The 12,491-nt window shown below is 44.0% G+C and overlaps 1 protein-coding gene across 1 annotated transcript in view; it reads right to left on the bottom strand.

Annotated features, from left to right (window-relative positions):
* The window catches only part of LOC144718001 (synaptic vesicular amine transporter-like), a 29,844-nt gene extending 18,791 nt beyond the window's left edge, over positions 1–11,053 (bottom strand). The window contains exons 1-6 of the mRNA XM_078593859.1: positions 10,930–11,053; positions 9,090–9,495; positions 4,842–4,900; positions 2,653–2,736; positions 1,404–1,496; positions 707–796 (exon numbers count right to left, since the gene is read on the bottom strand). Of these exons, the coding sequence (XP_078449985.1) occupies positions 707–796; positions 1,404–1,496; positions 2,653–2,736; positions 4,842–4,900; positions 9,090–9,495; positions 10,930–11,053 (856 nt within the window). The remainder of the gene's footprint in view (positions 1–706; positions 797–1,403; positions 1,497–2,652; positions 2,737–4,841; positions 4,901–9,089; positions 9,496–10,929) is intronic.
* Between the last annotated feature and the right edge of the window lie 1,438 nt (positions 11,054–12,491).

Below are 12,491 nucleotides of genomic sequence, written 5' to 3'. Positions count from 1 at the left end.
TTTTCATTCAAAACCTTCTGATTGCAAGTCATACATTCTGACCACTGCATACAATTACTTACATCATTATGTCATCGGAAGGGATGCATGGCATGTGATGTCTTCTCGTTTAAAACGTATTTATTTTTAATATAAACGCATTTGAGGGGCCTAGAACCCCTGGAGCCAAGCCTTCCTTGCCTGGATGTTCTATCGAGTCCCCAATGCATCTCTGTGCAAGGTGACCCCGGGATAGGAGGAAGAAGCCCGTCAACATCATCAGCCTTGGCCACGTGCCGTCAGCGCAATGGGCCACGATGCCAATGTCATTCGTGATGAGGTTCTTCCGCTAAGTTTTGGCAAAACTTTGGACAATCTTTAGAGTCCTCAATAGCAACACAACTCCATAATGAGCCCTTACATACATAACGTTTTCTGTATGAGAGTTATCGTGGCTTCCCGGCACAGATAGGGGAGATGGATGGTCTGATGGACAGACGGACAGATAGAGAAAGCTAATACACCGACACTTTCAACTTCAGTTGGAAAGTGTACAACATTGGAGCACAATACAATTGATTATTTAATCGAATCCCAGCCATGAATCACGAATCGCAGGGAAACTTGGGCGAGTCATTATATGTCTAGCGGCAACATATCTGTTGGGTGCAGTGGCTCCGCGATGTGGCATGGGGGCATTCGTGTGAGTGCAGAGAGGTCTGCTTGCCTCCATCAAAGAGGGCCAGGCCAGCAAGCACCAAGAACGGCGCAGGCTTTCCCACAAAGTCGTACATGATGCTGCCAAACGGTGGTCCCACTGCAACACGGTGACCATGTTAATTAAGTTGAACCAACGCAGCACGTACAGCATACGTACACAGAGAGAACAGCGCTTGACATGGCATAAATGATGTCAAAGCGGTTTACGGCTCAAGTAGTACATATAAACTAATAAAATAACACATTCACTTAATATAGGAAAGCTTCACTGAGTTTCAAGACTTTTATTTAGCAGTAGTCACGTGCGAGGAAACCGGATACGAGGGGATAAAACTCCAAGCTCCGCACGGATGCAAAACATTAAGGATGAGCATGCGGTTGTGTATTATCTCCTGATGATAGCCCACAGCGAGTATGGGAAGTTCCACATTCTTATGCTTGAGAAATTTTCTCCATGGGGAACCACTTTTGGGGAAAAAAGTGTGTCAAATAAAATAAATACCATAAAGAAATGTATTCATATCAACCTTCATCTTTTGGTCTATCTATCGATCTACAGTACAGCACTACCAATACTTATTAACCTGGGATGGTGCTGATGACTGCACATTAGCGATTCATAAATAGTGATTCCTTGCATTGCAATTAAAGGACGGCATTTGGCCTGTGAATGCTGAACAACATCCAGAAGGCTTTGAGCTTACCCAGTACTCCCATAGCGAGACCTCCCAGCGCCACACCCATCGCATTGCCTCTCTCCTCGTCATCCGGGTACAGGCTGGCCAGCATACCCATTCCTGGCAAAACGAGCAGGTCAAAGAGTCGATCTCAACACAAATAACAACATTAACAACAACCGCCATTCGCCACTAAATGACAGTGATGTCACCACAGCGCTTGTGCCAGGCTATGTGCACTTCAAGACCGCGTGAAGTGTGGAACGCCCGCTGGCATGTCACCAGACAGACCCAGGTGCCATGGGTTGACGAACTAAGATGACTGGCGGATGCACCAGCCGTGCCCCCTATTGCGCCAACTTGCTGTGTTTTAGCTGCCCGGCGTTCCACACAAATGCCCCCTCTCTCACACACGGTGCTAGTCAGACACAGGGTCGCATTGGCACGGGGGCTTTAGAGGCATTAGGGGCTGCAACACAGGGCCTCGAATTTTGAGAGGCTTCCAAAAAATATATGCGCTCTGCGTTCTAATTGTTGAAATGCAATAGTGTGGCACGGTGATACATCCTAAAGTGTAATGTAGTATTTCAAGCCACAAATTTCCAACCAGCTTTGGGCTAAATATAAAATGGTGCTGTTACATTTGATTTAGCTTTAGCTTTACAATTCGTACACCACATTTAAACAACTAGAATAACAATGAAGTCTTTGGCATTGGGCATACTGTAATTGGTGGGAAAATAGTTAAGGGAATGGAACGAATATGCAAGAGGGGGCCCCCAAAACAATAATATCCCAGAAACATACAATTATATCCAGACCTGCCCACGCGTCATGGGAGTGTGCAGGTGGTGCAACCCCACCGGGGCTATGAGTTAGAGGGGCCGAGGCACTGGGCTACGAAGAGTCAAACATTGTACAGTGGGTCCCATTCCATTCCTTCCAATAGGACCCATGACCATTATCCTACCACGCAACCTCTTCATGCTGTCCGGTCATGAGGGTAATTAGACCATGCTTCTTCATCACAGTATTTAGTGTGAGTTTGTGAAAGGTGTCAAGGATACATTCAAATATTACTGTTCACTGATGTTAGCCATGGTGGGGCCACTGGGTTGTACAAACCCAGCAGCAACCTCAAATAATACTTTGGGGGTAGTTTTTTTTGTCACCTGAATCTCTCAATTTCCATCAGTTGAGCTCATCTCCACTTGCAAAATCGCGGGAAGGCATGATTTAGTGTTTTTTTTTACTTTACACGGACGTAGAATCTCACCGGCCACGGAGGAGCAGGAGGATCCAATGCCTTGCAGAGCTCGAGCCACGAACAAGAGCGGGTAGCTCTGAGCGAACGCAAACACTGCACGCGCGGGTGAAGCGACACAAACAACGATCAGAGGTGAATCAGGCCACTATTGTCATGGTATATTTTGTTGTGCTGTCTTATTCCGACTGCGCTTTCGGTTTCACGCCACGAGACACAGTTTGCACTTGAATCTCGCGCAGTGAAGTGCAACGACATGTGTAAGAGTTCAAGTTCATTTATTAGGTGTAGCCCTGTGAGCCATTCGGCTCTTGAATCGGGTGCAACCGCAACAAACAAAAAACTAAAACATGAACACAAAACATCTTAAAGTGAATATGTGGCTAAGTGCAAACTGAAAATCCAAGAAAAGCCAGCAAAATATTGCAGAAAAAAACACCGTACACGCTGTGTGCAAAAATCCCAGTGGGATGCAAGTCAAACAACAACAACAACAACCACAAGACAACTTAGATTAAGGCCATCAGTCTAACTCTGTACTACAACAAACAAACATGGCTAAACCAATACACTTTTCGAAATCACCAAAATAAAGCCATGAAAGCAATGAAAAACTAAGCATAGGAACTGTGACGGAATTTTCACAATAAATGCCATAAACAACATGTACTACCAAAACCCTGCAGCCATAGCTGGCTGCATGAGTCACTCCACAACAGCAGGAGAACGGCCTGCAGGAGTGATCCCTTTAAGTGACCACTGGCCCACACAATAGGGAGCAGCACCTTCCCACCCGACCTGCCACTGCCAGCAATGCTCATTGCAAGAGAGTCAAAGCAACGTGGTTCATTCTCAGAGATGGAATTTAGCCAAATTCAGTACGGAACCAAATGTCAAGTGGAGGGGGTTTTTTTAAAAATGATGTTCAGTCATTTAGTGACCAGACTGAACCCATCGATTCCCTCCTCTTGAGAACCCAGTTTAATACCAGGCAGCGGCTGCCTGGATTCAAGTCCAGGTTTCCATCGGTGCCATCTCAAGCGCATTGAACCTCTCAGCCACCCAACCCACCTCCTGAGTCAGGCCGCATTTAACAACACGCACACAGCCAGAGGCTTGCGGGTGCTCAGCGCGATATCATCCACTGTCCTCGACACAGACACGATCGACCCAACTTGAGATTGCGTATCCAGCTCTATGAAAACAGAAGACTGATCTCATTTCCTTTGCGGGCGATGCGTTTCAGATTAATTGAGGTCAGAGAAGTTCACGGTACAGAAACAAAATCCGATAGCTTCTATTTGGACTGCAATCATTTGATGTTTAGAGCGTGTTTGGAAGCATCCCACAGGATTCCAAAATGTTATTGTATGATGATATAAACCACAATGTCATCATCGTTTATGATTTATATACAGTCTCGATGCCTGTGTGGAAGGTCGTGAGAGGATCCTACAGAATTAAACACACTTAAAACTTTCACATTTCTTGAAAGCCTGCCTCATCAGCATGGTCATGTCCATGAGCGTCCCATGATGTATGCGCCTCATTGTGTCAACGGTGGAGCAATAGCCACTTGCTAGGCTGAATAACTCGAAGAGCAACAACAACAACAAAACGAGCACACACACACAAAAAAACACACACACACACTTGGAATAAATTGTAAGCTTTGTGAGCATTTGAAACCACAATCTAATTACAAAAGTGGAGGCGCACACCGAATGTTTGTTGCGCTGTGCATGCGCTGAGAAGGTCACGTGGGTGGATGCCAGTTGCTTATAATTGAAACAAGGTCGATGATTTTCACAGCATTTTTCCCCACATTAAACCATAATCTGCGCCGTAATTGGGGCCAATTTGCGCAAACTAAAGCCAAGCTGTCGGATGTCTTTGTGTCTGCGTGGCAGACAAACGCCAACGGGCGGAAACAGCTTTTTTTTCTGCTACAAAAAAAAGAGAAAATTGCCGACAGGGGTCCGCTGAATAGAAGGGCGATGGCGGATTCCCCCCAGCAGCCGAGATGTCCATCGACGACGATGCTTGCGGGCAAAAAGGGGGATGCAGTCCAAATGGAAATTAACTGGTTGTTTGTTTATTTATAAATGCATTGGTGTGGGGGGTTTTTTTTGGGGGGGGGGGGGGGGCGGGATTCTCGTGAGCTCCGTGCTTGAATCGTGTGCCTTTGTGCTGTCACTTACTGATCGTTGACAGGAACATGATGATGAAGCCAGCAAACATAGGCGAGTGGTATCCGACCCTGCAAGGGCAGGGTACAGTCGAGGTGTGAGATTTGTTGGTTTTTCCAGGTGATTGACCACGATCACACACACATGCCTCCATGCAAACAAAAAGCCCACACAATTTGCAAGCAAAACTCTTATAAACAATATGCAGTATCTACATAATATGCATTTGAAATACTTGCAGCTAATTCTGACTGAATGTAAGCAGAGACCTATGGTTTTTACAATGTCCTACAGTATGTGTTTTGACCTATGTAAAAAACAACTCTGTGACAGAAATGATTCTGTATGCAATAAAATTAACGAGAGATCAACATTATTTATTGCATGCCTTAAAAACTGTTCACAATGCAACAGTTTGTAAACATATTAACACTTTTATATATGATGATATAAGTATTACGAATAAGAAATTGGCCAAACATTTCAGAGGGGACTCTCCTGAAAAGTCTGGACTCTGTTTGTCCTGGAAAATAAAATTGCATTATTAACGTTTACAGGACACAAAATAGTAACTACAGTGGAATAAACAAACACTACTTTGTGGGTGGCAGAGAGCTGTGGAAAAAAACCCCATTGTGTTGTACTTCTATGGTGGTGTAGTGGTTAATGGCATGCCCGTTGAACCTGGGCATCTGGGTTCAAATCCTGCTGATGGCTTCCATTAGTGGCAAGTGATACCTGAACCAGTCCTTGGCCTCCTCTAGGTCGACTCATCCTTAAATGAGTACCTGGTGCGGTGTGTAAACATCAGCGTTCGGGAGACAAAGGCGGCTGTGCATGGTGTTGCCCACATCTCTCTCTCATGAGCCGTACCGGAATATATCGGTGCTCGCTACTAGTACTTTTATTAAATGAATAAATGTTTTTTTTGCTACTTTGCTCATGCACCATGGATCTCCCTTTGTAAAAGAGCCAGGAAACTGTCTGAACCCGATGTAACAAATAAAATACATTATAGTAATGATATTTCATGTGATGGTGAATGAGTTTATTTATACCATTGTTCATGCACATTGTTAATTTGTAGTTGTACATTTTTATAAATCACACAGGTTTCCAAACTGCAGCATTTGGTTAAAAGTACATTATTTCATTTTAAAAAACACTGTTAAATCTTGTGGGAAATTAAATATTGTGCACAATTGAAGCAACAACTCTGAATAGTTTGGTTTGCTCATAGACATCATACGGTTCATAACACACCCAGTAAATACGCTAATTTAACCTCGTAAACAATTTACCTTGGTCTAATGAATAAGAATATTTAGCACTGCAAAAGCAATCAGTTTTAAAAGGAAAAAAATATATATATTCGTCAATAACACAGCCTTAAAATATTTACTTAAATATGTGACGTTTCGGGCAGTCGTCCTTCATCACGGCACATAAACATCAATAACCAGATTTTAAATAGGCATACAAATAGACCTCTAATAATGGCTATTGAGTAACCGACCACCCCTTCCATAATCAAACACTATAACTAAATAGACTCATTTATATTAAAAGTAAAATTCAAAAAATGCTTCTGGCATATTGCATTTCGCTTATACGCAGCGACAAAGCCACAAACTCGACCCGGTGTAATCCAGTCTCGAGTGAAGCGTGCAGGTGGATTAATTGACAATTGGGATGCGAAGACAAACACCTAATAATGCACCAGCGCTGGGCTCTGGGCAGAGCAAAGCTCTCCTGGGAAGCTGCATGGACTCCATGTGCCCGTCTGATGGAGAAACCTCTCGAACAATGAAGTCACAGCCATCGCATCCTCGGGGCCATTACTCCACCGGCCCACGCTTGGCCTGAGACTTGAAACCCCGAGGTTGAGGTAGGAGTTTAACCCGACCTGGAGATGCAAGCCACCGCTGAATTTAAAGTGAGCAAGTGTAAAAGCGAGGGTAAAGGTGGAGCCCTGCAATTTCTTTACTTATACCACTGCTGATGGAAGGGCCTCCCACTAGAGCAGTGGTTTTAAACCTTTACTGCAGGACTTGCACCCCTTTGGTTCCCAATCGTTAAAACATGTATAATATAAATAAATACCCAGGGTTTTATGAAACAAAGTAGTTGTACTTACGTGCCCGGGCTTAATTTGTGTTTCGATGATTTACCTTCTAAATAAAATCTGGCCGTGTTTCGCACCCCCACGGGGGTGTGCGTGTGTGCACCCCCGTGGGGGTGTGCGTGCACCCCAGGTTAAGAAGCGTTGTTCTCGCAGGTATGTTGGCCCACGTCTCCAGACTGGACAGACATCTTGGGAGAGGCGGGAGTATCCACATTTGACTCCACCGCACGTGACCTGCAGACCAATTAACTTTGGCCTACCCATTTTTTACTGCTGGCTGGACAGAGATGGAAGGATTTATGTGATTGAAGATTCCCATTATTTTTGATGGCAGGTTCAGTGTGCTAGGCATGACACCACAGCATTATCCCTCAAATAATAATAAATACTGCAATGAATGTTTTAAACAAATGGTCTGAGATTTTAATGGGATGCAATTCATAAGCTCACATTTACACACATCTTAGGAAGCTGCGTTTGTTTAAAAGGGCATTTGAAGTCCTCCTTGGATGTAATTTGGGATAAATATAGAGTGGCAAACGTGTGCATGTGTTCCAGAGTACATTTAGATTTGTGATGGAATAAAACGTTAATGGAAACTGCAATGGCATATTCTTAGGTTTTTTCGGTAAAGTCACGTAGGTAAAACATTAAAATTAAAAGTAAAAAAAATTTAAATTAAATAAAAATCACGACGTTTCGGAGGCAACACAAGCTTCCGTCTTCAGGTGGAACCGTCACAGCCACGACAGCTGTATCAAGTAAATGAGAGATTGCAGGAGCTACCACTCCGTTTATATAATGGTTTTAATGTTTTACCTACGTGACTTTACCGAAAAAACCTAAGAATATGAATCCTTGCAGTCACGAAAGCTTCAAATCTACATGCAATGGCATAGTGGTCTCACTTTACCCATGATGCAAATCCTGGCCAGGCACGCCAATGGCAATTGAAACCCGAACTTCTCCTAGCCTTCCTCAGGTCAACTCCAATATGAGCACTTAGCATTGCACAAACACGAGGTGGTACTAGACCCACAATCCCTTTGTGAAACGTGATGCTTAATAACGGCACGTTATTGCAGCCCTCTGTAAACCGCTTACTGGATGAAGGCCTCCCCACGCCACGATGGACATGGGTGTTGTTTGACCATACTTCACCTTGCTGGTTAATGCGTGGTGGTAAAGTGGGGCCGGGTTCCGCGCAAGATGTCAGCCATGGTCGGGAATCGAACTCAGGTTCCGGGATTCCTAGTGTAGTGTGTTAACCACTGCACTTCAGCTACAACATGCACATGTCCAGCTCGTGTTGTCAATCCACTACTGGATGAGGGTCTTCCCACGCCATACTTCCCCATGTCGGTCAGTACAGGTTGGTGAATATGAGGGAGTGGAGACGTGGTAGCGTAGAAACACAGCACAACAATGCATTCTGCGCGTCCAAATTGATCTCCCGGGAAAGAAGTTGAAACAATGTTACAGATTCTAGATTTGAAGCTTTCGTGACTGCAATGATTCATATTCTTAGGTTTTTTCGGTAAAGTCACGTAGGTAAAAACATTAAAAAGTAAAATAAATAAATAAAAAATCACGACGTTTCGGAGGCAACACAAGCTTCCGTCTTCAGGTGGTACCGTCACAGCCACGACAGCTGTATCAAGTAAATGAGAAATTGCAGGAGCTACCACTCCGTTTATATAATGGTTGGAGAAAGTGGTGGGGCAAGGGCCGCATACTTTTTATTAATATGGTAAGGTGAGGCTTAAGACTAAGAATAGACTGCATAACAAAGGCTCATCCTTTGTTATGCAGTGACTTTACCGAAAAAACCTAAGAATACAATGTTACAGGTTTCTTAAATCCTCGCATCTCTGTCCTCCCAACGATATACAAGCGCTCACCACAGTTATTCGATCATCAGGACATGTATAATGGGGTAAGGTGGGAATACTCTCACCTATTCCAAGACACTTTTCGATAAGTCGTCTGGATGCCTCTCTAGATCTCCCTCAATCGGAGGCCCTTCCACCAGCAGTGGCGTGGGCACGAAATTGCAGGGCTGCACCTTAAGCAAAAAAACACACCATTGACCGAAGCGACATTCATCTTTGGCGTCTTTGTCGTTGGTGCATCACCTGTTTGTCAGGGGGCCGATGAACGGATTCGCCAGAAGCTGCACCGTGGCCTTGGCGGCGAAGAGTAGCCCGACTCGCACGTTCTCGTTGAGCAGCGCCGCCACGTCCGTGTCGCACAACGAGTCGTTGAGAGCCGCCAACGCGCTGCCGCCCGGGTTCGACCCCGTGCTGCGGTGGTGCCGGGAGCGTCGCCTGCTGCAGGGGTCCGGCGTCGGGGAACCCGGGCTGGGTTCCTGGGGCTCCTGTGACCCCTCCTGACCCCCCACTTGGGCCTGGCTAGGGCCACCATCGTCCGTGGCTGTGGCCGCGTGCGGAGCGGCGATTGGAGCGAGCTGCTGCCCGCTGTCGTTCCGTGGGGGCTCGTCTGGATGCTCGATGGCGTACAGGTAGCTGGGGACAATTGGCACTGCGCAGGGAGGAGGGGAACTGTTATTGTTCTGTCACTTTTTCTTCTTGGTTATCTCGGTAAAGACACGTAGAAGGGAAGTAATAAAATGATAAAAATAAAAAATAATTCTGACGACGTTTCTGCCACAACGACTTTACCGAAAGAACCAAGAAGATGAATCCCTGCAGTCACGAAAGCTTTAAATCGAAATTTGTTCTGTCACTGTTTCACGTCGGATATGGTGAGATCAGTGCAGTGGTGTCGTGGTGTTGGCGTGAACCCTGCTGCGAGTGCATTAGCAGCGTGCCTCATATTAAAGTAGTTTCCTCCTAGATTTGAAGCTTTCGTGACTGCAAGGATTCATATTCTTGGGTTTTTTCGGTAAAGTCACGTAGGTACATTTTTTAAAAAATTAATAAAAGTAAAATAAAATTAAAATTATTTTAATTTTATTTTACTTTTATTAATTTTAATTTTTTTACCTACGTAACTTCACCGAAAACACCTAAGAATATAGTTTCCTCCTCATTAACAATGTTTTCAAATGTTTGTCTGACAGCCTCAGACACTCAGCCTGAGTGCGAGTTTATTTGTTGGACTTCATCTTGCTCTCAGGAATATGTCTTGGCGACTGGTTATTAAAGCCACGACTGGCACAAACTCACTCTTTACGCATTTTATCGTTTTTAACATCTGTACCATATACAAATTAATAAAAAAAATAATGATGTATTATTATTTTTAAGAATACAATACAACTTGGATTGATCTCGTCTTTAAATGCAACTGAATTTCAATGTGCTGAAACAGGATAGCTTGCCCTGGACTTCTTACGGAGTAAAGTCGCTCATACGCAAAGCCTCTTTCAGTGGCCACTATGGATGCCGCCTCGATTCAATGCAGCTCGCATTGTTTTCGCTGAGTGTACGTGGGGCAGGTGAGCTCTGAGCTCGGCCTTGGAACGTTAAAACAGTGACGCGTCTTTTCAATACCACCTTGTTGTGCTCATCTGCTCAGTGTGATGTAGCTGTGCCTCAACCTAAATGAATAAAGTTGTAAGACGTATGGATCCAATAATACATTATTCTTGATTAATTGCCCCAATTAATTATTGAATAATTGTACCAATTAATCAAGAATAACTACAAACAAGATGCACCAACAATATATATGCTCTTGTTAACGATCAAACTTGTCTTGAAATGATATCTCATGCATACATACACATATATAACCCTTTATCAATCCACTGCTGATTGATGGCCTCCCCACTCTGTGGATCATGGGGATTATTTGATCATATTTCACCGCACTGGTCAGTGCAGATCGGTGAAGAAGGGCACTCGGGACCAGTCCACTCGCCACTGATGCTAGCTGTGGCCACGAATGAAACTCCAGGTAGCTGGGTGCACAGAGGGATTCCGTATTATGACGATGAATCGCCCCACGTACCAACGACGGTGAGTAGCATGTTGTCCAGCAGCAGCGCCACGAACACGATGAGCAGAACGAACTTGCGTGAGCGGCGACTCTCTTGCAGTGGACCTAGAGAGGTGAGCTTGCCAAGACGCTCCATTGTACTCTGGTCCAGACCAGACCAGGTCAAATCCCAGGAGCCAGAGCTTGGTCAATCCAACAAATTGCTTCCAGCAAAGGTCGGCCCTTGAAAACCTACACCAGTGGCAGCCGTCACAACTCATCTAAGCTGAAGCAATACCGGAGGCTTGTTAATTTGGAACAATTCACAGCTCGATATGCATGCAATGTCTGCACTTTATATATAGGGTAATTAATTGGAAAATAACCTCCAGATGTATTTTAAATGTTTTTATTATATTTGAATAGGAGCTCGATACGGAGCACAAACCGCAATGTAAGGGAGCGGGGGGACTACTGATTTCTAATGACCGATTTACTTCCTACTCAACAGGTGACCGAATATTTTTGAAGCCATGGACCTCCGTATCTCACAGGGGTGAGTGTTAGAAGACGGCATGCTTATATAGCGATTGGTGAGAGACATGTGGACGCTCTGAATTAAAATGTTGCTTTATCTCGAATTTACCCCTATTACATTTGTGGCGCATGTATAACGAGATTATCACCTTGTATTGTATAGCTAATTCAAATCACTCTAAATGTGCCAGATCATGTCATTTGTCAAAAGCTAAGCAGGGTTGTGTCTTGTTTTTTTTTACTTGGTAGGACGACTGCCTTGGAATTTAACAGGTGTTATAGGCTTGGGTTGCGAGATAGCCAACCATGCTAATCGGAGATCAATTTGCAAACTGTTATCCTCTGATATGCGTGGGTTGTCTCCAGGTACTCTAGTTTTCTACCACATGCCGAACACATTTGTAGAATTGGCCTGAAAGTAATCTCATGAAATAACAGTCATGAGACTCAAGCTTTCCTGGATAAGCAAATTATAGCATTAAAATGAATGAATACATTTAGTAAATGCACTCTAAACATATATTCGCATAATATAAACGGTATACATTAAACCGTTTTAATTTGCTCTGACATTAAGCTTTTATGTTTATGTGCAACTACGAGTGAAAGTGTATTTGTTTGCAAACAATATTTTTACTTATAATAACGCACCAAAATTGTTCAAATAAATATAGCCATTCTAACTTTAGGTAAGCATTTGTGTGATGCCTACACTTAATATGGCATCCCACTGGGCTAATACCATTAACAATATTTAAACGTATAATGAAACGACGTTTTGGGAAAAAATGCGCAATTTCTTACATACTCTGAATTGAACACTTGCAATTGCAAACCACGACGTGCTTTGAAATAATACACGCCGAACAAATTTATTTGTTAAAAGTACATTCACATAAAACTAGGTGTGATGTCAAATGACAAAAGACACAATCACGCACCGCCAGTAAGTTGCTGCAATGGAGAAGTTTCCAACGCGAGCACGACGTCCAGAGGTTGTAACACGCAGCAACACCGCACGGGGAAGACTGATGACCGCTAATTCGCCCTGTCACGAA

This window comes from Lampetra planeri, chromosome 4, assembly GCF_965212315.1.
Source record: "Lampetra planeri chromosome 4, kcLamPlan1.2.h2, whole genome shotgun sequence".
Classification (NCBI taxonomy): domain Eukaryota; kingdom Metazoa; phylum Chordata; class Hyperoartia; order Petromyzontiformes; family Petromyzontidae; genus Lampetra; species Lampetra planeri.
The sequence above is the reverse complement of the archived record's forward strand: the minus strand, read 5'-3'. Positions and strand labels throughout refer to the sequence as shown.